Source organism: Melanerpes formicivorus, unplaced genomic scaffold, assembly GCF_026170545.1.
Source record: "Melanerpes formicivorus ecotype bairdi unplaced genomic scaffold, bMelFor1.0.p_v2 SCAF_5, whole genome shotgun sequence".
NCBI lineage: Eukaryota > Metazoa > Chordata > Aves > Piciformes > Picidae > Melanerpes > Melanerpes formicivorus.
This window is the reverse complement of record NW_027142357.1, coordinates 20,387,696-20,413,996: the sequence shown is the minus strand read 5'-3', so window position 1 is coordinate 20,413,996 and position 26,301 is coordinate 20,387,696. Positions and strand designations below refer to the sequence as shown.

At 39.8% G+C, this 26,301-nt stretch overlaps 1 protein-coding gene and 1 long non-coding RNA gene across 3 annotated transcripts in view; one reads left to right on the top strand and one right to left on the bottom strand.

Annotated features, from left to right (window-relative positions):
- TLK1 (tousled like kinase 1) overlaps window positions 1-17,907 on the bottom strand; it is a 68,959-nt gene extending 51,052 nt beyond the window's left edge. Inside the window, exon 1 of one of the 2 annotated variants that reach the window (XM_068138609.1) lies at window positions 17,755-17,907. Coding sequence is in view for 1 of the 2 variants with exons in the window: in XM_068138608.1 (XP_067994709.1) it covers window positions 17,012-17,159 (148 nt within the window). In the remaining variant the exon portion in view is untranslated. Of the gene's footprint in view, window positions 1-17,011; window positions 17,257-17,754 lie in introns of those variants that run through there. The other variant, XM_068138608.1, reaches the window with a different exon arrangement.
- LOC137441307 (uncharacterized) lies at window positions 17,266-20,049 on the top strand. Its single transcript, XR_010987376.1, has 2 exons — window positions 17,266-17,995; window positions 18,128-20,049. It is a non-coding gene; the product is annotated as an uncharacterized lncRNA (long non-coding RNA).
- The last annotated feature ends 6,252 nt before the right edge of the window (window positions 20,050-26,301 follow it).

The following is a 26,301-nucleotide window of genomic DNA, read 5'->3' as shown; positions in this document are numbered from 1 at the left end:
AAAGATGACTACTGCTTATGGGAGGCTAGGAGTAAAAGAAGCAGGGAAAAAGCTGGATAATTAGCAGTCAGATCAGGCCTATATAAACCCTGTTAGAGGGCAATAATATAACTGGCAAATTCTGGCATAAAAAAGCACAATTATGATAAATCCAACAAATTATACAGAAAAAAAAAATCTTCCCTATAAAAAACAGAAGCCAGCACTTTTGGACAGATTTTATAAAAATGGTGTCTGTCTATTGCTGTTGCAAGATCGCAGACACAAACTTATTAAAATGCAAAGGAGAGAACTTGTGACTGTTCTCCCATTAACTACAGAAATGATGAGGGAGCGCGTTTTGGCTAGCTGGTTGGGTTACCTGTATTCTACCTTTCAACATTATTTGTCCTGGTACCGAAAGAACAGGAGAATATTCCCTATGTTCCTTCTCTCCCCAAGATGCACTCTACTCTTTTTTGAAAGTCTTTTTCGAAGTTTGGGTTTTTTTTTAATAACTGATCTCCACTTTTTAAAAAATGCTGTTTGAACACTGTTTATTTCATTTTTCCCTACAATTCAACGGTCAAAAAATTTGATCTAAAGCAAAGAAAACTGGCTACTGGATAGGTAAGTAATTTTCTGCAAATCATTCTACAACAGAAATCAATTCTTTAACACTAAAAAACTGTAGCAATCTTTAGATTTCATCTCTGTGCTGCCAGCTTTCGGATTTCAATTGTCTGGTCAACAACCTGGAAAGGAAAAGTGAATTACAGAGAAATATGTTCCTGAGGGAACCTCTGGTAATGCCTTGAAGAAATACTTATGGATAAAACCACTTGGGCCAGATCCAGATCAGCTAGGAGGCATTTGTGGGTATCAATTTAAGAATATTTAATTCTCCCTGCCCTTCAGCTAGACGCCCTATTCTGAGGATCTCTTGGTCATGAGATGGCTGTAGGCAGCACAGGCAGAGATGAATTACAAGTTCTTACCAATGCCTTTATTTGGCCACAAACCAAGAACATAAACTCATATGGATATATGCCACAAGGATTGCAACTCAGAACAGCTCATTCAGAGCTCAGGGAGTGATTCATACAACACAGGACAACAGCTCCCCAAGGGTCTATTCTATTGTAACTAGGGCTGAAGCAGGCATGCCACTATGTCCAAGGCAAGATGGTGATGCCTCATTTCTCATGAGTCCCTCTACCAAACCTATGCCCTGAAAGTACAATGGAATTGCATGGAAGTCAAACATAGCTCAAGATGCAATGCATGTGCCTCCTGAAGCAACAGAGCTCTCATTTCTGAATGACCATTATTTTCTCTACATATGGCATGTAAGTAATTGAACTTTCCTTCAACATCACAGTCAATGTACAGGTGTAAACACAGGTGCAGCACAGTAATGCTTATTTTTCTTAGATAACGTAGGCAATAGACTTTAAAAGACCACCAAAAACCCCAGGTGACTAAGCACCTTCAAAAATTACATCTCAAAACCGAAAAATGACAACATGCATGCCTATGACAGCTTTCAAGACTTAAGTCTAAGAACTTATGGTGCTGATGGGTCTGAAAGCTACAAAAACTGTTTTACAATGTTCACTGAAACAATGGCATCATGTGTCTCATTGCAACTCTGTTCATTTTGGAGAAAAGGAGTCAACATTTACAGTTATTTGTCATAAATCTAAAAATCCTTAGAAACTAATTGTTTTTAAGCAAGACTTTTCGTTATGCTAAGTTTTCCTTAAGGAATTTTTCACCTATCATTTTGCCACACAAATTTATCATGCCACTATTTTTGCAATGTTTTCCTCTGTATTAACAATGGGAATTACTACATATAAAATAATTAATATGCAGAATGTACAGTATAGCACAGAACATTCAATATGGCATCTACTTATACAATTCCCAAACTTCTAATATAACTTCATGTGCACCATGGACACGAAGTATTAGCATAGAAAATACTGCCATGAGCAACAGAACCAGGACAAGGTCCTTCCTGAGTCTGCTGAATGTTTAGCATGACAAATGAAGGGAAAAAAAGACAAGTGAAAGAAATTAAATATATTACTAGTATCTTGACAGCAGTTTATCTTGGAATTGCCACTCCTCAACAGCATTAAGATGACTACCTCAACTAGACTAAACCTGAATTCAACAGATCAGTTCACAGGCATAGTAAAAGCAACATCTGTTGTGCCCAAGGGCAAAATAGTACACTTGGAAGAGTTCCCCACTTCAAAAACTCCTCTCCATGTTCAGTAATCTTTCTAGGCACTTAAAAACAATATTGAGTTAGTTAAGATTAGTGTACTTGTAAATCTCAAACTGCAGAATCTTTCCCCATCATGAGAGCCCTCCTACATCAATCAAACAGAAAAGCCACTACAAAAAAACACTCCACAGTAAAGTACCATCAGTGAGTAATATTCATTCTGGAAATGTCCTCCTTAAAAAGACTTATTCTGAACTCAACCAACTGAAAGATTAAATAACAAAATATTCACTAAAAGTAAATTTCCCAAATGCATATGAGTATGCAGTATGAGCCCAACACAACTAGTCGATGCTCTGAACAGCTACAAAATAGATGGATGGTAATCTGGCACATTTGTTACAAAGAATGGTACTTCTTCCTTTCAAACCTGTCATTATGTAAACCCAACTGCCATATTTCTGGACCTTTTGAAAATCTGGATTACTCACATGCAATTGCTCTCTAGATAATTCTGAACTGCCGAGAGATATCAAAGAAGCAGCTCTGATATGGCAGAGGGATTTTGGTGGCTTTCAATACTACCATTTAATAGAGACCTGGCAAAGTGCTTCAAAGAAACAAGCAGGTTTGTTAACAGTCTTTTCACTGACCATTTTGCACTCTTTATACCTAAAGACAGTGATACTTGAGAGAAGGTTTATTGACTAGTTGACTCTCACTGTCTAAGTGCTGCAATTATTCAATTTAGAACAAATGTATAGATAGTGAAAAATAAATTCATCTTCAGTAAAACTCTTTAGTGACAGCATCTGATTTGAACATCTGCTACAATGACAGAATAATCAGATACAAAGCACTCATTTAAAGTCCTTTTAATAAAGTTTTGTTCAAGACAACTGTCCGTTTTGGCAGCAACTGAGCAGCCAACTAATACATCCTCCGATGTTTCTTATCATGTCTTACTACTATAATCTATATCTGCGTAAATGTGATAGTAACCTCTCTAAATTCTCCCAAAAAGCCTTGAGCAATCACATCTAGGTACCATGCAGCTTTCTCCTGGAAAGGGAAGATTCATTTTACAGTTGTAAGGCCAAAAATCAGTAACATTTCTTTTTTAAAGGTTTAGGAAAAAATACACTATATGCATTGCTTTATGACTCTATGCTACCATGTTAGAAGAAAGATTAGAAGAAAATACAGTCGCATCCCTTTGGGTTGCCTTGGTCTACTGGAGATCCTCAGTCAACCAAAAGTAAAATAGTCCTTCTTAGTATCCCATCAGGCAATATCAGTGTTGCTGTATACCACTAGTACAATTGATAAACATACACAGACAAGAAGTGTATGCTAGACTTTTCTTACCTTACAGGGGAATTCTATCTATATTTCATGGAAAGCACCTACCATCTTGGCCAAAGTTATGTGACATCTGTGGCAGGAATGCTAAAAGACTATTTTCCTAGGCAGCAAACATCTGTCTTGAACACAACATTATTTCAAGAGAGATAAAAACTAATACATGAGGCTATACACATGCAGGTGATGTGCTGTCTGCCTATCTCTACCACCTCGCTTTTCATCTCTATGTAGCGGAATCTGCAGCAATTACTGTAAATGGTAACCAAACGGAAAGAGCAAAGTAGAATTTGTCCATTTCAGTTTCATTTGCTGCAAACCCAGACACTCCATGTCCCCCTTCATGGAACAGAGAACCAGCAAGGAGAAAAACACTGCAAGTTCATAGGGTAACTTGTTTGCAATGCACACAAACAGGTAACAAGATAACATCAGTTTTGTGATACTCTCTAAAAGTGCATCACACCCTGAACAAAAGCTTTCCACTCCTCTATCTTTTTCTATGTTTGTTGAAAAGGACTAAAAGCCTGGAGCAGGCCTAAAGAAGAAAATTCTACTTAGACAAAGTACAGTCAATTTCATCTGCTGCATTCAATTATAAGGAAATAAATCAAAAGCTCTAAACACTTGAGTCCACGAAATGGCTGTTCTGCAAGAATTTAAAATGGCACAGGTCTTTTGCACATATCAAAAATAAACAGTAGTTTCTGCTAAGAAAGGAGTGAAGAGGAAGTTAAAAGCAGAGATCATCTACCAACCAGGAAGAGAGCAAGTGATGTCCCTTCACAGGTTTTTGACTCGCAGTCTCACTCCTAAGAAAAAGTAAACCATGAAGGAACAAATATGAATTGTGCACCTTTTCCCTAGATAAATTTGTCTGCAAGTTACCTATAAGGTAGAAAGGCAGTCCAAAAGCCCTCAATAATTTCACAGAATAAATTTGGGTTTTCTGAGTTTAGCACGAGTCACTTGGTATCTGAAAGCTGTATTTGTGTCAACAGGAGTGTGTTTCAGTTGTTAATTCCCTGAACTTCCTAATCTCCTTACTTCTGTAGCTCCTACTGCCACTTCTGCCCTCATGATCTTCAAAATCTCGCCAGCATGTACAGCCCACTAACACTCACAGCTGAGGAAAGTGCTCTGCTCCCTGGAGCACACAGGACATAACAAACTGCCTATCACAGTATATAACTGCAATATCAGTCTCATCATTCCATGGCTACAAGTAAGAAATTAAAAAGAAAAATCTTGAACAAATACATGTATCTATTTCACTCATAACATGGCGATCGACTAGGATTTCAGCCTACATACGCTTACAGAAGAGCCCACAGTTTAACAGCAAACATACAAAAAGCTTATTACACCCCCAAGATCAAACTGGGACAGTAAATTCATCTCGAACTGTAAGCACAGCACTCACAAAGTATTTTGACTATTGAGCTACTACACGTTAAAAAAAAAGAGTAAAATTAAACTCAAGTACCACTCAAATAACTTCCATCTTTCAAAATACCTGTAGGGTGCTCACAGCATAGAAAATACTAAAAACAGAAACAAAAACATTTACATTAAGAGATTTAGACTATAAAATCACAAGTTTTTTGAGAGCCACCATACCACCTGTGCTGAGAAAGGCCGTACTACCTGTGAGATGGCTATTTTTCTCTTGTAAGCACCCTTTCTAGAGGCTAAGTGGTGCTTGAAGAATCGGACAACTAGATACTGTTCCTTAGGTTTTTGTGGGTTCTCTTTTTTGAAATTCTACTATAAATTTACAACTCAACTGGCAGCCTCTGAACTAATGAAACAATACAAGTTTTGCCAAACTGGGGAAGGGGAGCCTCTCAATGTGGCTCTAAATAGATATATTAGATACAAAGCTGACATTTTAATCACTATACCTACATCTTCCTCAGACCTTCCAGCACCTCTCCCATTCTACAGATAGAGAAAAAAAAAAACAGACTTGTATGAAATCACACCTAAATCAGTGCAAAAAGTTTAAGGCTAATGTGAAAAAATATGTTGTATTCACCCTTCTTACAGTGCAGCTACAAAGCCTGTTGATATCAGTATACATAAATTCAGTTGCAACTTGATGTAGTGAACATTTTTAAAAATTCAGCACCCACCCAGTTCACAAAGAAACATCCTATGTAATCATCCATCAGATACTCGGTTTTAGTGTTGCTCAGCATTATCGTTAGAGAAATCTGCATTACAGCCGTTTCTCCTACCCAGCTTTCATCGCCTAATTTTAAACCAGCTTTCTTTTTTGCTATATTATCACTTTCATTCAAGTTCTAGAAGAAAGAAAGAAAAGCAATTCTCATTGCTTTAAACACGGTCCCTTCCTGAAAACTGTCCATCTTGCAGACTGAGTGAAAAACAGACTTCATGGAACAAGGTCTGTGATCACGTGAATAAAATTTCACAACATAGATGCAGTTAAAGCCCTGAGGGCAACTTGAAATTAGGAAAGGGCAGAGTGTTAAGTCTGTAATACTTCAAATTGGGGGAAAAAATACAAATCAGGATGTATTTGAAACATATTTCAAGACATCAGTAAAAATACTTGCATGCAATTAACATGACCCTTGACATAGAAGCATCTGAACACTCAGATGCATAGTACCTGTTGCCCTACAAAGCTAACCACTTTCCTTCTTAGTTAAAGGATAAAGACACTACTCTATCTCCTATGGCCCACTCCTATGGACCTCTATGGCCATAATTTAAACAAACCCAATTGCAATTCAAGTGCTGTTCCCCAGCTGACAAGAAAATAAAGCAGAACTTCTCCTTAATACGTCTCATACCATGAAATTCCTTGGATGGCTCAAGCGGGCTTCCTGGACCTACTTCCTACAGCTGATTTGACAGAGACAGAACAACCATTGATACTGGGAGGCAGCTGCACACCTTACGAATGGTTCACAAATTGGGATGTGTTTTACCTGGCATATTTTTAACCTAACTGCCCCCACATTCCTAACTTTGAAGGTAACTGAACACAAAGCTAACCACGTAGAAGGTTTTTAAAAGCTGAACAGATCAATGAACAAATCTTTAATGGACACAGAGAGGATCCAAACCCAAGCCAGGCTTACCTCTATCTGTTAGAAAAGGCAGACAGTCCAAATGAGACCAGTGCCTGTACAGTCAGTAAAGACTAATGACCTGTCAAGTCTCCCGATGCATGGGGGTACCTGCCACGTGCACCACACTCCCCTCCCTGGCCCGTTGCTTTAGCATGCCTTCTCAGTGACAAAAAGAACTAGTAAAAGCAACTGAAAAAAAAAAAAAAAACACATCAGGAAGGAGGAAGTTTCACCAACCGCTGTTCCCACGAGAAAAAAAGTCAAGTTGGAGGCCACCCTCATCACCCTGACTGTGCCCAGCAGGAGCCACTGCCATCAGCAGAATTCTGCCACCTGAATAAGCCAATATTCTTCTGCATTCACTCAAGAGACAGGCGGCTGCAAATCTCTAACTGCCCAAAGCGCCTGCCATTGCTGCTGGCACTACAGCAGTAGAGTTCCTGCACAGTGATACACCTGGACACAAGAGGAGAGATTCCCAGATACATTGTTTCATAATGATGTCACTGGGTGCACCTCCACCTGAGCATGGGCAGTTGATGCTTGAACATCCAGAAGTTTCCCATTTGTACGCATCAAACTCCTCTTTTTATCAAAGATTACCCTCCCTCCAGCAAAATCAACAGCATGCACAAATGAAAACTGAGCAGGAGGGCTGTGATATGAGGAAGAAAATGGTAGAGAGGCTCAGGGAAAGAAGAAGAACAGGTTGATGGACCTGGTCTAGGAGAGGGCACACACACCCCACTTGAAGAGCCATTAGGGATGGTGGCCAAATTGCGCAACTTCAGACAATCACTGTACTGATACTTCACTGCCCTTAGAAAGATGGGATTTCAAAGTCATAACAACAATAAAAAGTAAAAATAGAAGGTTTTATCTTTGTTTTGTTTTGTTTGTTTGTTTGGCCTTTTTTTGTTGGGCTTTTTTTTTTTTTTAATGAACAAACGTGAAGAAAGAGATTTAAGAAAAACAGCAGGAAGGTGGTGTCAGATGTTGGCAGAGATCAGTGTCTGTTATTTGCACTTCTCTAGAAGAGAAAAACAAGTGAAAGGCTCAGAGAGAACAGCACGTTGCAATTTAGCCAGGAGAACAAATCAGGTCAACTTTCAATCACACGACACAGGAGGGAGGGAGGGGAAAAAAAGAAAGAAAGAAAGAAAGAAATCACTATTAAGGTCATTTACTGGAAATTATTTTGTTGTCACACCTTCAAGATTTCAATCTCAAATTACAGTATGTTTTGAAAGTATAACAAGAGGAAAAATACAAGAGATGTTAATATATAGTCTAACACAAGATCAGTCTGTTCTTTCCACAAATTCTACGTTTTAACTGTTTCATTGAAAAGTGAAGAGTAGTAAAAATAAGCTAATGCTCAAGATACAGCAAAACTAGAAGGTTTCATCTAGCAGCCAAATTTTGCATCATCTGCAATACTCATCAATTTTAACAAAAATTAGGTATCTGGGAAAAAGAAACTAAATTTTAGAAGTATGTAATAAGAGACAAGAGGAATTCAGAACATTTTTACAAAAAGCAGCTGAAGTTTTTGTATAAGTTTAGCTTGCTTATGAGACTGCTGTGGGGGATGGGAGGTCCTAAGCACAACGTTAGTAGTCCTAATGACTAAATAGACAGCTCATTAAGACTTCACGCACACATTTTATGTATATACAAAAGTCTGCAAATGCATATAAAATTGCCTCTTCCTTAATATTAAACACTTGTGTGTACTAGAAGCGACAATATGTGGCAGAAAGGGGCCAAAAAGCCCCAAAATCTATGGATGCAGAATACAAAATACCATCCAACAAGGAAACGACAACCACAATATTTGCCTTTCATAGTTTGAATACTGGTGTTACCCCTCTTAGGCATTATTAGCATCACAATCATTTAATAATACTATTTCATTAGAAAGAGGTAATACGTAATTTAATTGTAGAAGTAAATTAAATAGGCAGTGAAGTTCAAAAAGAGATTCACATATTGAGGCAATAACATGCAAAGCAAAGTGCTTTTGGTATCTCTAATGAAAATTCTAAACCTGTATCTTCAGGAGTTACTTCTGTTTACACTCTACAGTAACTTTAAAACATGAAAACCCCACTCTTCGTAATGGCTACAAAGGTACTAACATGAACCTAGCAACTACTAGCAATAAACCTACTCCTAACAATCTATAATCACAACTAAAATAAAAAGTATTACTTCACAAACATACTGACACCACCTAGACCATCAACCACTTTTGAAGTTCTCACCTGGCTGGTGAAGGGAACACACCATGGGGAAAAGAGATGAGAAACAGAAGTGGGAAACTTTCCTGGATATACCTTAGCAATAACAAAGGACTTTGAAAAGTTCCAGAACTTTTGAGACATCTTTTAATGCAACTTTCAACAGATCTGTTAAAAACTGATTATTATCTGTTGAGACTAAAAAAACTTGCCAATAAATGAAGAACCCCAGCATAATACCTGCAGATTTTTTCCTAAACCAGTCAGATAATAATAATTTAAAAAAAAACAAAGGTTTTTTTTGACCATACAAACACATTTATTAAGAGAACTGGTTTAATTACAGTCTTGTATAAGCAAATACAGTTGGTCTCTAGAATTATATCACTTCAAACAATGTAAGACTTCCTGTAAGTCAGTGTCAAAAAAATTGTCCTGTCTAAACAAATAAACATAGTTTAAATTATAATTTTGTATATATTAATTTTAAAATGCATGTTTCTACTGAACTTAAAGAGAGTTTTAGCAATAATGTGGATTTTATTTTCTATTTCCTTATACTGAAAACATTAAAGGACACTATGCCGCTCATCACTTTTACTATGAAGAAGCTAGGAAACAACAAAGCCTGCAAGCTCCCAGAGGGCCAAAATAGCTAGAAGGAGGGTATTAGGGCACTTTTAAAAAACAAGGCATTGGCTGCAATACAGCTGCAAAATTTAGGACAAAACTGTACAACTTAGGAGAACTCAGCATTAACTTGAAAAAAAACATACTTAAATAGAATTATGCAGTGTAGGGGCCTGGTTAGCCTAAGCCACAGGACTGAAAGAAGTATTAGAAACACTATTAGAAACACTGCTGGTAGCATCATGCAAGTTTGTTTCCATAGAATGAAGAGGTGCAAGAGTTTAGTGGTGGTGAAAACAGAAAAAAACCACCTCTGCTATTAAACTGTGTGATCCTAAAGGCATCAAATATCCAGTGAAAACCAGGATATAAATAATACTCTGATTTACAGGAGTTTCAAAAGCAACTTACATGTTTATTTATATATTTAGCATTACTTTCCAGTTTGCTCTAATTCATATGTTTTAGAGGTTCTATTACTTACCTAAATAAATATTTTTTGCAATTCACCAGAATAGTTTTGAGCTCAAGGTACAGTCATAAAATTAAGTATCTAGAAAGCTGGATGTATGTGACATCACGCAATGGATTTTTCTAAATTCATCAGTATTTCCTGTTATTCCTTATAGGTATAGGTGTATTAGAAGTTCAAAGAAAGGGAATTCAGTACTTGACAGCCTTCAAGTAACTATGGTGAGGCTTCATTTCCTGCAAAAGGCACTCTGGATTTTCTTACCACCATCTTCATCTCTTAAAATCTGAAGTGCAAAGTGCTTTGTTCTTAAGGACATTATAAAGAAAGCACTGCAGCCTTTAAGCTTCCACCCACTTAAAACTGTGCAGATATGATGAGGCAAGATGCATTGCTTAATGCTCCTGCTGCCACTTCTCAGCAAGCGGAGGTGGTCCCAGGGAGTACCATCTTTCTCCATGATGTTCAGTTTTACATAAAGGCTCCGGTAAATTGCTTTCCATTCCAAAGTGATCAGGTTCCCGTCACAGTTGTGTAATCATCCAACAACCCCTATATTTCCCTCTAAATCCTTGGAGAACACTTGTTGGCCTCAGAGCCTTTCCAGCTAAGCTAAAAAGGCCTTCTGAGCACAGGGGGAATCAATTTTCTTATTTGTGTGTTTTAAAAATACACTTCGATGTTAAACATGTAAGCTAAACTTAGAGTGATAAGAATCTACGGTGAAGTTTAAAGTTTATGATCTATTAAATTCATACAAGGGAAAAATACATTCAAACAATATAGACTTTATGCTCTGCTGGCAGCCAAACCATCGTATCACTGGAAGCCATCAGCAAGCTGTCCAAACTGGAGCTCTGAAGCACTCAAGCAGCTTTCACCAACAACCCTTCTGCCATTTTCATTTGTTCAACCACTTCAACAGTTGGTTCACTCAGAACTGCTAAAGAGTGACTGATGACTCAGAAAGAAGGAAAGCATGGCTTTCTTTTCCAAGTGATGAACAAGAAGGAAAAGTGACTGGATTTGATCTATTAACTCTAAATCTTGCAAGGCACAGTGACCAGAAATAACTGACTAGTTTCACAAACTACAGATAATTCTATTTCATCTAGTTTACATGCAAAACACATTTGGCTAGATTTATTTCTTCTTATGTATCCAGCATAACTAGAATTCCTGTTATTTAGCAAATAAAGTTACCTAAAAGCTGTCCACAGCATGGAGAATTGTTTCTTAAACATTAAGAATCTGAGCCACACAACTACTTAAATAAATGCATATAGATGCATACCTTCCTCCTGCCTAGCAAGAGGAATGATCAAATTAGACCAATTAGAATCAACTTTTCTTTAGGAAAAATAATTAAGCACAAATGCAAAATAAAATTAAAAACAATTATTTAATCAGGATTTCCTGCTCATTGATTTAAGTCATGATTAAAATTAGTAATATAATCACTCTGACTTCAGTCAGTCCCTCCAGCGCAACCCAACCCTAAAGGCTCTTGCAGCCCCAGCCTTCCCCTGTCCATCTTCAGCATGCCCAACCTCACTTAAACTCTTCTACTCCCCTCTTCTGGGACTAAGTTTGACAAGGTCGATTAAAGCTCACCAGCATTCATGCTCCTGCCACCTACAACATCCTCCCCAGAGAACGGCTGGTTGCCAGGATTTTTCTGCTGGCATATGATGGTGCTCTGCTCAGGAATGAAAGGAAGGAGAAAGACCTCCAGAGGGAAGGTGCCTGGGAAGGGAGCAGACCCTTAGTTCCTATCACAAACAGAGCATCTCAATGAAGATGGAGTCAAGATGAAGGGAACTGTAGAATCCAAAATACCTTCTGATGCTTATTAACCCTTTTAGACTGTTACCAAAACTGATTCTGAAGTACTGAACAACATCCAGTACTTGTCCCTTGTTATCTTCAGCAAACATTAGAAGTTTCCCACTTGTGAGTCCATTTGACAAACTGGGTTATGTTACAGTGGCCAGCTTCTTTAACAGGTCTCTAGCAACCACAACTGAAGCACTGCCACTCTCAACAGAAACCCTGACTATTCTTTCTCTTCTACCCACCTTCACCTCCATCCAGAGCAGTCTGGCAAAGTGAATTTCAGTTTTCTTCTTTCACAGTTCAAACACACCATGCCAAACAGAAAGAAGTTCATAAACTTCACAAAGATAAAGCTTTTCTTCTCCTGCCACCCCTTGTGTGCTTTTACGCTTTAAAGGAGCTACAGTTCAGAAAAGACTATACTGCATGAACATCACTTACTAACTTCCAACATTTTCTGGTGTAAAACCAAAAAATAAGTATGGGGGTGAGAAATTTAGTATGGGAATTATATGGTTTGGAAGCAAGTACTACTTAAAATACAACCTTATATCAAGAAATAAATTACTATTTGAGTCTGTCATATTTCCATAACCTCCAGCTTTTCAGGTAGCAAAATTCTACAGAATTAACTTTGACCATGATGCACATATACAGTAGCCTTTCCCAGAAGTCCCACTAGTATTGCGATCATTTAGGATTACCAGGTTCTAAGAAATTCCAAACAGATGTCAAGACTAACTGCAAACCAGAGTTATTAATAACAACAAAGTTTACTTCAGCTTGCTGAAGAAAAAATTAAAAATTACCTGCCAAAAGAAAAAGCAAACAGGGAAAAAAAAAAAAAAAAGGAAAAAGAAAAAAAAAACTACAAACTCTTTATTTGAACTGAGATAACAAATAAATACAGCCTGTCCTTAAAGATATGATTCTTCCTACATTTAAAATGGAATAGGTTAATGGAAAATTCCATTCTAGGCAAGTTAAAACAGAATTAAAATAAAACAATCACCCAAGTACTAATTTGCTTTCTTCTCTTCTTGTCTCCAACACTTGCAGTTTAGAAAGCCAGGTTCAAGGGCCAACATTAAAAAAAAGGCCATCTTTTCCCATTTCTTATCTGGGCATGCTATAAAATCTTGAAAGAATTGGCATTAAGCATCAGCTCACTGAGAGAAACACAACTGCCACAAAACCAGCAGTAATATCACAAGCTAGAATCTGTAAATATCAGTGGAACAGCAAAGTCTTACACAACACCTGATCATGCTACAGCCAGCCTAAATAATCTGATTGCTGTGCTCATCCTAAGTAAAAATGTACCACAAAGTGTTCCCATTCTTATTTGCTGCTACATAAACTGGCTAAATCAACAAAATTATCAATCTACATTTGAATGACAAAACCCAAACTTACTGAGAACTTACTGGTGAAGTAAATAAGCTGAGTTTTTGTACTACAAGCAAACAACAGAAAAACACAACCTTGGAACTTTTAATAAGATCAGGTAGCTTTTGTGTTCATAGACTAATAAATACACTGTATGTGGCACATGTAACACAACTTAGAAGCATTTTCTAGACTGGAAACTTAAGGAGGAATAAATTGTACCTTTATTCTCAGATGGACAACTACCATCACATTTTAGGCAACACTAAATACAAGTAACACAAATAAAGTTGTGAGGGTTTTTTTAAAGTCAACAACAAAATCTGCTACACCTACAGCTGGATTCTTCAAAGTGTGTCAAATACATGTCACGAGTTTATTAACCATTTTGTCATCATAGGTTAATTTGGGTTCAAATTTGAAAACTTCAGTGTACATTCCTGTTCTGGTAATCCAAAGTTGTATTTGGCATTCTGTTGTGTTCTTAGCAAAGTGTTCAAAGCCAACAGCACACAAATAACAGCCAACTTGCTAAGCATCATGCTTGACTACCAGACACTGTGGAACTGCCCTCAACCTCAGAAAAGAAACATCATGTGTACCTCCCAAAATCTCTCCCATCTCTCTGCCTTCTCAGCAATGGACCAAACATTTCCCATTCACAAAACAGCACTTTCTAACTACATGCTTTATTCTTTTCAGTTGCATGCATAAAGCAGTTGAAAGTCAAGAAACTTCAACCATGAAGTAGTGTGACTGCAATATGTGAGCACAAGATTTAGCCACATGATCACATACCATATGTTAAAATAATACTGCATAGCAGTCCTCCTAAATTCATGATATCATCTACTGCAGGGCTCTTGGATAAGAAACCACATATCCCACACATAAGTTATTGGCATATAAGATAACTGACAGAACTACAGACATTTACATGTGATACCAAATTGCACATGAGATATTTCTTGTACAATAAAAGTTTACAGATGCAACTGTATTCAAGACCACCTCAGTCATTTCACTTTAAAACCTTAAAACATTAATTCAAACCTATACAGCTAAGCCACAATCATTCTGGAAGACAACATCCAATGAAAAATCTTGCAGTAATGTTGCAGCGCCTTTGAAAAGATGATTTTCTTTAATTTTGCCTTTATTTCCTAAGTAGTCCCCTTCTGGTACTGAGAAGACATGGTAATTTATAACTTTTAAAATTAATTATAACTTCTTAAAATATAATGTTGCGAGATAGTTATATACGTCAGAGCTTTCCTTTCTGCTTTCTCTGTATTACAGCTTCAGAGAATATTTTTAGGACTTCCCACATAAGGGTGCTGGAGGTTTCTGTTCTTAATAAATCAGAACCTTTAAATGCCCCTGCCACAAGACACGTGGTGCACTCAGTGCTCATTTGAAGGCAGCACAGGCATAACTGTCACAGAAGCCAACCAAAGGCATCTGAATCCACAAACATGAAGGCCAAGCCAGTCCACAGGACCAGCCTAAGTGCCTTATGCACATTATCTGGAAATATTACCCTCCCTCAGAACAGGAATAGGCATCACCAGCAATGCAGCTCTGATCCAGTACAGGACAGTATCCTCATGTACAGCTCCAAAGCTCATAAACTCTGTTAACCTCACAAAGTACCACAAACTCAGAATCAATGAGTGCACCAACTCCTGTAAATACACTGCACTGCACACTTACTAGTTTCATCTGACATAATACTTTCACATATATAAGCTAATGTCTAAGAACATACAGACACTTTTATATTTCATGTAAGACATTTAATTGTAAACTGTACACACATACAGTAAGGTGTGCTGTTAACATCTCATGAGCATGAACACAAAATATAAACCCATGCACCACTGGCAGCTTCTGTTGATTTTCAGACAGAACTACCTACCTAGTAAGGATGCACAATTAACATGACCCAGGAACACCATGCAAGTACAGTACATTATAGTACCAAGCAAACACCAGGGTCTTGATTACTCTGTCACCTCCAATTCTGTATTAGAGGATGAAAATTACAGTACCCAGAAAAATCCAACATCATGAGTTGCAAGAAAGAAGAAAGAAGTAAAAAGCAGCATCATATTAAAGATTAATTTCACAAAAATGTTCTTGTCTAAGAAACACTATTTTTCCTTAAAATAAATATATAAGTTGTGCTGCAAGCTTTTATGTCAGGTATCTGAAATACATCTAAAACCACCTCACGTATACACTCTATGTGAATACTGTATATATGCATATTCATAGCAAGTGTTTCAGCATTGAAGAAACCTACTCTTGACAATCTCAAACTACATATTCGGCCAGTAGTTGTTGTTGTTTTCCTAAGAGCTTCAGTTTCCCAGAAAAGACGAGTGCAAAATGCCTGCCGCTGTACTCAGCATCTTTAACATATACCATAATTCCTTTCCAGGTATTTTCTAGAGCATTTCATGTCAATCTACCAGCAGGAGCGTGTGCAAAAGTGACACAGAGTGATACAAGTCTGACAACTACTGGCATGGAAAATGGAGAAACACATACGACGTTATACATTTTCAGGATGATGAATCCCTGTTACCAAGTCCTCACATCGCTTACCGAGAGAAAGGGGGGGAAAAAAGAAAAAAGAAGAGGAGGAGGAGAAAAGGCAAGCGACTACAGGAAGACCTGAAAAACAATTACTCCCCATTTTCACTATTATTTCTATTTTAAGTTAGGAAGTTTCCTGCTTGGAGAATGACATTTTATAGATGCTACAAAAAACGCTACATGTTATTCATTAAACTGGGGTAAATCGAGTAAAATTATACAACTGCCAAGTATGCAAGCATCTGTCTATAAAAGTTCTCCTCCGCCAGGAAGTAGTTATTTTCGCTAAAAGCACAGAGCAATTCACTAGCTGTATAACTGCTACATCTTGTGGCAATACATTTCAACGCAAGGAGGAAAATCAGACAATACCCGAAAGGGAATTGTGAAGGGACTTGTTTGCTCATAACCTTCACACGGATATTCCCTGCAAACACCCACAACACCCTGCTGTCGCTGTCGGTGTAACACAAGAGGGGAGGAGCAGGGGAGGGAGGAGAAAAATATTATCATCTAAGGCGTGATGGAGGACAGGAGAAAGTTGCAGTCATTCCGTGGTGGCCGTAAGGCGCTCTGTCACTTCTTCTGGCCGTAAAACCGGCCTCCCCCGAGGGCGCCTTCCCCGCGGGGACGAACCCTCCAATGTCGACCCCTCTTATGCTCCCCACCTCCATGATGCCAAAAGTGCCCGACTCCCTCCATCCAGCAACAACGGCCGCATCCTCCAGCACAGCACTTTTACTTTGCCGCTGGCGGAGGGGAACCGATTTCGGGGAGGACGCGGCGAGTAGCCGCCCGAGGAGAGCCGCCGCGGGAGGAGAAACGAGCGGCGGCGGAGGGCGTACAGCCCCGGAGCGGAGGAAGCGCGGCCGATTCCCCCTCCGCGGCCCGGCGGCAGGGGGGAACAACGAGGCGCCGCCGCGCTAACAAGCGGCGGCGGAAGACACGGGCGGGGACGGCGGGGCCCCACTCGCCCAACGCCCGAGGCTCCCCTCGCCGCCAACGGGCCCAGCGCTGACCCCGCACCATCATCGCCGAGGGCACCAGCCTCTCCCGCCGCCTGTCCCCACCAGCCCGGGACCGGCCTCCGGCGACGGCTGCCGAGCCCCTCCCCGAGGGCCGGGCCCCCCGCGCAGCCCCGCGGCGCGCTGGTTACCTTCCTTGGGCGGCTTGCCGGGCGGCGTGCCGTGAAGCTGGGAGGCCGCCGCCGCCGAGGAGCAGCTCTGCAGGCTCGGTGGGGACGTGGAGAGCCGGGACCAAGATGGCGGCCCCTCCAAACTTCCACTGCTACTTTGGACACTCATCAAGCTACTTTCCTGGAGCCCGGCAGCCGCCGGGGGCGGCGGGGGAGGCGGCGCGGCGGGGGGACACCCAGCGCCGCGCTCATGGCCGGGGGGCCGGCCCGACACCGGCGCGGGGAGGCCGCCGGCAGGGAGCGGGCTCCGAAGGCAGGCGGGGCGCGAGAGAGACGGGGTGCGGGGCCAGCGCAACCTGCCCGCACCTCTGCACTGCGTCGCCGCCGCCGAGCAGCCGCCTGTGTCTGAGGCTAACCTTCCCCGCCGCCGCCGCTGCCGCCGGGGAGGGGAGGGCGCAGGCGGGGAGGGGTCATGCGCAAACAGGATCGCGAGCCGAGCGAGCGCCGCGCTCCGCCGGCGCCCAGTGGAGCCTAACCGTGCTGTAGCCGCCCAGGGGCGGCGTGCGGGAAGCGGCGTCCCCCGCGCACACACCTGCCCCGCGGCCCTGCGCGGTGCGGCCTGAGCATGCCGACCGGTTTCTGCCTCCGTAGCCGCTCCTGGTCCATGCCCTGTGCCGGTCTGCAGCTGCCCGCGGACTGACCTCCCACCTTCCCCCGCACGCTTGTCCCGCGGCGGGGATTTTTCTCCCCACCCCAGCGCGCACCTTCAGCACCGTAGGCAGCGTTCCGCCGGCCGACGCTGCGGGGCCGGAGATGGCTCCTTCGAGGTTCTGGCGCTTCTGTCCTTCCAGGTCTCCTGAGTGGCCCGGACCGCCCGCGCCGGAGCCTACTAGCTCCGCCGCCACGGCCATGATCGCTGGAGCGGAGCCCGTACGCGCCGGGGCCGCGCCACCCGGCACAACCCCGGTGTGGGACCGCGCAGGGCGAGCCCAGCCCGCTGCTGCGGTAAGTACGGGCAGTAACAGCGGGACTGAATGAAGCACTTCCTAGCACGGTCAAGTGAATGTTTTTGCCTCTTTTTCTCCGGGGGCTGTCGAGGATCGGACGGACTGGAAGTGTTTTTCTTTTCCCGAACAGGACCATGTGGCAGCAGAGTCCTGGGGGGGACCCGAAAGAAGCTGTTGTCCTGAGGGAGAAGGTGTTGCTCGCCAGCTGTCACCTGCCTTGCTGCAAAGCTGCAGATGCCACCAGAGGAATCGAAACTGGGGCAGGAGCAATGTGCCAGGCCCCACGACCTCTCACTTGTCTGACTCCACAGGCTGAAGCTCCCAGCGGGAGAACTCCCCACCTTTCAAAACGTACCTTGCTGCCTAGAGTTAGGATAGAGTGCAGACCAAATTCAACCAAATTTTCCGGGTTTCCTTCCTTAAAAGTAACACAGTCTTTCCTGAGAACATGACATAAATGGCAAAGGCAGTTCATGAAGAAAGCCTTTTTTGAGTGCAACTTAAGTATGAGAATGATTTTGATTACTTGGAAAAAATACATTTGCAGGTCTATTGCATTCTGTATATTCATCAGCAAAGCATGGGACTCATTTTGTGGTTGGTTTTGCAGAGCCATCCTAGCTCTCTATTCCACTTTCCCTTCTAGAATGGCCAGAATAGATTACCAATGTCGGGTTGCAGATCTGTGCACAACATAGATATAACCAATTCTGTATCTTCCTTTTAAAGCGACATCTGTCAAATTATCTAAGATCTTCACTTCCCACAAGTATACAGCATAGCTGTAAGTTTCTTTGCAATTCACTATTAACTTGAAGTAAAAATTAGTATCTTTACTTGCTAAATAATATATTAGTAGCAATGATACGTTTTATTTGGCAGAGAAAAGTGATCTGATACTTCAACCAAGGCTTACTTGTCTGTAAGGACTCAATCCTAAAGAAGACTTCTCAAGCTTTACCTAAGCAAATTAAACCAGGGAATTGCTTGTACTTAGGCAAGTAAAACAGTGCCAGTTCTCTCTGACTTCAGTATCACTAGTGTAGAAACTTCTTGCAATGCTAAAACTTAATCTCACAATCCATACAATAGCATAAGTGAACATGCACCTCATTTCCTGGCGAGTATATCCTGCCGCAGCAGGCTGCCTTTAAAATCTGTCAGATTAGAAGCACTAAGTTAAAGAAATTCAGTCTTACTGTTTATACACATTTGCATCCATTTAACACAAACCCCTGCTGCCCTTACAGAAACATAAACAATCATTCTTTCTGCCACTTACACAATGCTGTCTATAAGTTATTCCACTGATATGGTTGGGACTCCTTGTTTAAATAAAGCACCAGTTGCTTTGACAAGAGGAACAGGATATGAAAATAAAGATCCCATTCATTACTTCTATCAGACATGCAATTTAAATTAAAAACACCCAAAAAGGCATTTTAAACTGTTACAAATTAATACCATGAAAAATGATTATATCTTTGCAATATCTTGTTGTGCCTTAGAATGCACCTCTGTGAGAAACCAGGAGTGAGTGGGCACATTGCAAGATTCCCCATCACAGCACTCATTAGACGCAGCACCTGCTGCTTGTCCGAAATGGGGACTTGCTGCAACTTACAGTTACTTGCTGCAACTTGCTGCAACATACAGTTTTGACTCTACTTGTAATACAGCAGAGCTATAGCTCTTGTTTTTGTAAGCTGAAAGCAGAATGTGAATTGTATAGATAATCTCTAGATGGGGCTATCTATGTAACTTCAAAAATAATGGAGGTGGTATGTTTCCTCTCTGTAGTTCATAGAAAACCTGCTTTCTCAATGTGTTAGAGGTGACACACTATCCCATTATTGTAAGGCCATATTGCTTCAGTGTTACCAGTTTAATAGAATCACAGCTGGAGCAAAGAACATGTTCATTAATACCTTTGAGAAATTTCCAAATACATTCTAAAACACTTCCCTTATTACATAAAAACATAAATGTACATAATGATTTTCTTTGAATGTCTTGCCTTTGTTTTGCAATAAAACTTTATGGTCCAGTGGCCAGATGGTTAACCTCTCTCTCACAGTGGTGAGCAGTCAGATCAAATAGTACTAAGTATTACTCATTTTTTTATTCTATTAAAAAAATAAATAAATCTTAGACCTTTGTCTTCTAGTTTCCATGAGCAGAGTAGTCTGCCATCAAGGTTTCCTATGTAAACACTGTGTATTGACACCAAGCATAACTTGATGTAGTAGATATGGGGAAATCCCCTTTCTGTGGGATTGCACTGGATAAGAATGAAGAAGGTACTGCATGCCTATCTACAAGGGAAAGCTTGACTCCAGGTTAAGCCCAAGAAAGCTCATTTAGTTTTACTAACTGCTAAGGAAGAGGACCTCAAAATTCAGAACAGAGAGGAATGAAATGTCTATGTGCTATTTTTCTTGTGAGAATGGGTCAAATGGAAGTTAGCAAAGTTTATCACAGCAGTAACCCTCAAATCAAGGACAACTGAAGAACAGAAAAATAAAATGAAATTTCATTATTCCAAAGATCTCTTCTTTTTATCTCTTCAGATATTTAATCAGAAATCTTCCAAAAACAACAGAACAACCCAGACTTGTTTCTATTCTTCCCTCAAACAAGCAATTCTCTTATATAAGCAATATTCAAGTCTTTTGATTCAGCTCATCCATTACTTGCAATACCAGTGAAACTGAAGTTTTGCTGTTAAGAAGGCTTCAAATTCTCTGTTACTTCCCTGTCATCCTAGTGCTTTGGAAAATAGACCTGTAGTGGCATTTATCTTAAAGCGTAAGCTATTACAGTATGCCGTGCTGTATATTTGCCAGTATATATAATGAATTATATACATAGATATATGCATACACATATGTACACATGCACTCACCTATCCCACATAGAGGACATACACACATCTATAGCTATGCCAACACCAGCAGCCAATCTGATTTAACTATCACAGAAAAATATTCTTCTAACTAAACAGACATACTGGTGCAGCAGCTTGACTAGAAAATGCCTATATTATTTCTTCATCAAAATGATGTATTTATGACATTTCTAGGTTAGACAGAATATAATATGCTAGGAAAATTTAACTTAGGAGAAGAAAATACGGCTTTCTGTTTTGGTGAATGCTGTAAGCTGTAGCTCAAATGCTGTCCTTTCTTCTGCCTGACACAACTGAGCACGTGTATGGACCCTTCCTGTAGCAAACCAATTTGTTCCTGACCAGTCTGGGCTGGAATGACGACTAGAATCTTCTAGTCTGTGTCCTGTACCTCAGAAGATTCAAAATGCAGTTTTGGCACAAGTACAAGGTAAAATGCCAAGTTACTGTGACAGCAATTGCATTGCTGTGATAAAACACTGCCTCAGATTGCAACAGCTTCTGCACCTGATTCTCACACAGCATTTCTATTTATAAGCAAACAGGAATGTTGCAATTGTACTAATTTTCAATTTTAGTTAAGTATTCTGAAACTGATTTAGAGCACCAATATTTTTATTGGGAAAAGTTATTTAGATCTTGATTAAATCAATTTTGAGGCTCACTGAATTAAGAGCTGTCTCCCTGAGCCATATACTGCACTACATGCTTTATAATTTTTTTAATACAGCACTTGCTAGCAACTCTGAGTTGCAAGGTAACAAAAACATACATAAATAATATACTGGCAAAAATATCTTTGCTAAATATACCAGCATATCAAGATGCAGAGAGAGAGAGAGAGGCCAAAATGAAAAAAATTGGTATCACATTAAGCCTACATTCCAGAAAAAGACACAAACACCATGTAAGCGCAGATCTATTTTTACCATCCATGTAATTGTCATAAACTGCATTTATCATACCTTTGATACCATCACCATCAGTCAGATCCAGTGATCCACCTCTGGTATGATTATTTGTACTCCAAATCTCTAAGAAGCCTGGAAACAGCTTCCCTCAGATTTAAACAAAAAAATTAAACAGTAAGGGGTTTTCCACTATATAAATGTTCCTCTGGACTTCAGTAGCTCTAGCTACTAGGGTTGTTAGCTACATCCCAGTCAGAATCAAAGACAGTTTTACAATCTCTTCTTGTGTATGCCATTTTAATAGAAAATAATGTGTTTTTAAATATTCCCTGGTGAAAAAAATAAAAATCCTACCATGATGGATGCTACATTCACTTTCTTTTTTCCCACCTGTCTGTTTTAATTTTACTTTATTGCTTTTCTTCCCATGTCCCTTGCAATTTCCTTGTATGCTATTCCCTGCAATTTTTTCCTACACTCAGACTATTCCTTTTATAACACTGCTGTCAGGTAAACAGGCCCCTCTTATCTGTCAGGCTTCCTCTCCATCTTTTTTGAAGCTCATGCTTTTCCACACATATTTCATACTTCTGTCTCACCCTTTACACCTTATATCTTGTTTCCTGAAGTATCTGTCTTGCTTGGAGCTTATTTTGTTGCCTTTGATTTAAGCCACTAGAGAGGGACAGTGTTTGCAGAGCCATGTCTGCAAGTGGTTTCTAAAAGCAATGGAGCATGTCTTGATGCTTTTTTCAGGCAAAAGACGTGCCAGTTTCAGGTTGTTGGGTTTTATTTCTTGTTGAGTAAGGCCTTCAAATTTTGGCCAAAGAACATCAACAATAAGCCTGATAGATGATGAAATATTAGATATTAAAATGAAGGTAGAATTTAGACATTCCCCACCACTGCTCACTTCCAGCTTCAGGTGAGCAGGTCTGCTGCCTCACTCCATAATGCTGTTGTGTTGGGAACAGGGAAACCTCTTTACTTCACCCGATCTCAAACCCACTTAGTCCAGTGTCATGTCCCTGGTTCTATGACATCCAGATATGTCATATTCCTCCCTTCAAGAAAACGATAACACTAAGCAGATTTGAGACAATCTTCTCTATTTACCCACCACCCATACACCCAAGTTCCTGGAAAATATTTGTACAAGGGACAAGCTGTGCAGCATATTCCTGAAAGGTACTGAGAACTACTTGTGATTTCAGACAGTTGAGGAGATAAGAGAGGAAAGGCTGCTTTGCATATTATTTATCTTATCAGTTAGTAATTCCTGATTAAGACAAAGGTGGAAGGTATACATATAAAACTGATCACAAAACAATAAAATGAATGATGCCAAAGAAAGCATGGAGGGGCAAAAAGAGAACTCACATTTTATTTAGCTGAGGGAATTAATAGGTGGGCATACCTTACCAAAGAAATTCAGAAGAAAACAAGAATGTAGGAGAGCTGACAGTTAGTGAATAAAGTGTACTAAAGGCACAACAGTAGATTACCCTGATGCAAAGAAAGCAACAGAACTTCACCAGGAGCTATTTGAATAACTTAAAAATGTGAATAAATCTTACAGAAAAAGTGGAAAAAAGAACAGATGACTAAAAATGAGTTTAAAATAACTGCATGCTCACATGGGAAACAAATTGGGAGGCTAAGAGGCAAAATGAGTTAAACTAGGAAAGCTAATCAAATGTTATACACATAAACATGAAGTAATGGAGACGAAGATTCAAATCCAATATCTAACAAGAAAGATAGCAAATAATGTGACACAGAGATGACTAAAATATTCAGTGCACTTTTTACCTAATGTGTCTACAAAAATCTTATCATCAGATATGCAAAACAACTAATGTTAACAAAGGTGCAAGAAGCATAGACCAGAAAAGGGAGGGAATGGGTTGAGTGATATTAAGACACAGCAGCTTCTAATCCTGATGACTTAGAAGTGTAGTTCAGAAGGCAGTGGATAAAGCCTGTCTTCTTGTACCTTTCGTGTCTCCTGTTTAGATTAGCCCAGAGTGAAAGCTCTGACTGAAATTTGTATCTGGAATATTCGTAACATTTTTCTGTGAGATTTCCAATGCCTGATATCATGGTTTCATTTATACTAAATTCCTTATTGCCATAGAGGAGTCTCTATTGACTCTCTATTTATTTACCTGTACACTTTCACAAAAACTGTAGAAATGTGGTACCTTTGAGACCACAACTATCCAGTCCAGTTTGTCTGGAGCAACAAGTTCAAAAGGCACAGTGTGGTCTGATTGGTCAGACAGTGAGATCATATAAACTGTGATCCCATAGTAAAATGTGCTAAAACATTACCCTGGAGTGCTTAAAAAGGTAAAACAATCTCTGCATGACAATTCAGTGTGTTTTTGTTTGTGATGAGAATTCATAGAATATAAGCAAGGTCCCAGAAAACTAGAAAGGATGAAAATGATGCTGTCTGTTTTAAGAATTAGAGTTCAATTGATGTAACTTTCATAAATACTTCCTTCTTCTCTGAGGGACACTGCTGTAAGTTATTAGGCAGTTAGCATATAGGCATGAAGGTAACAATATGATAGAAAAAGATTAAGCAATAAGATGTTAAAATGTAATCTTAGGACCACTATTGTGTAAAACCTTTCTAATTTCTTTCTTAGAAGGGCAAGAGGCCTATTGAATAAGAAGGAAGGAGTGAATGTGACACCTGGATTTTAACAGTTTTTAGTTGTGTCTTCTTTAATTTTGCCTGCAATACAAAAAAATGTGTAGAGGAAATCAAGATACAGTTGACATTTAGGTAGCTAAATATTTCTCCCAAACAGTATTTATCAACAGTTTCCTGACAAAGCAGGATGGCACTGCAGTAACATCCTTCAGGGATTGCTCATCCATTCTATTCTGTTCAGTTTTTCATTGAACAGTGAGTAAACTTGAAAAATTTGCACAAAATCTGGAAGGTGGTTACAAGTACATAGGAAAACAGATCAGGATTCAAAATACCTAGGTAATGTGAGATACAGTATAACTGCAATGAGCTACTAGACACAATAAAAATAAAACAGGATAATAGGAAGAAATTCTTCACCATGAGGGTGGTGAGACACTGGAAGAGGCTGCTCAGGGAGGTGGTGGAAGCCCTATCCCTGGAGGTTTTTAAGGCCAGGCTGGATGTGGCTCTGAGCAGCCTGATCTACTGTGAGGTGTCCCTGCCCGTGGTAGGGGAGCTGGAACTAGGTGATCCTTGAGGTCCCTTCCAACTCTAACGATTCTGTGATTCTATGATAATATAATACAGTGAAGCTTTAACAGGCAACAGGATTGCAGAAAAGGATAGGAAGGTTTGAGTGAATTTCAACCTAAGTGTGAGTCAACAATAACATGATGATGTTGCAGAAAGGCATTTCACATTCCAGAACGTATTAGGAAGTATGCAGTATGTGAGATGCAGGATCTATTTATTTTGCAATCTTCAGTGCCTATGAGGCCTCAGTTGGAGCATTCAGAGTAATTTTGGGCAATGCACACCAAGAACGATTCCAACATTTTGGACAGAGTTGAAATGAAATCAACAAGTTATTTTGAAAATATGGCTTACAAGGAAAGGTTGAAGGAATGGGACTTGGCTTCCACAGAAAAAGACGACTGGGGAAGGGAAATGCATATCTTAAAAGGCAACATACAAATAACCATGATCAACAATTCTTTGCACCCACTTGAATTATAACATAATTACTTAATTTGCAGCAACAAAAAATTAGATTAAAAAACCCACCACCAACAAAAAACCAGCAACAACAAAAAAATCCTTTCAATGTAGAGTCTAGATTAGATGGAATAGGTTTATGGAGGTTATGGAATCCCCTTCATTTGTGGCTTTTAACAAGAGCCTACACAAACATCTGTCAGGGATGACCTAGTTACCCATTTCCTGCATCAGAACAGGGATGTACTGGATGACCTTTTAAGGTCTTTTTCTGTTCCTCTCCCCCCCCTTTTTTTTTCGCCTGCAATAATTTCAGCAATCAAGAACCTGTTTCCTTTAACTTAACTGCTATAAGTTAGGCAGTACAACTGCTGTGGGCAGCCAAAGCCTTAGTAAAATTAAACAAACTTCCATGTAAAACAAGAAATAATTCAGAAAATGAAAAAATAAAGAACACTAAATAAAGAACACTAACTTTAGCCATTTGCAAACAAACAGAAACAGATAAATAAACCACAGATTGTTATAATGGCAATTTTTCATCCAGCTTGCACAGATGTATCTTTGCAAAAGCTTCACTCAAAACTTAGTATATTCTGTTAATGATGATGTTCACTGTCATAGTGATACGATCAACCACATGGCAAAGATCATAGCGCTGTGTTAAATATAAGTAAAAAAATACTGCTTTTGTTTAATTACCTTATTTCTTAAAACACAGTTCTCTTGTCCAAAACATCCATTTTATAACCATTACAATGTCATCCTGAGATTCTGAGTTC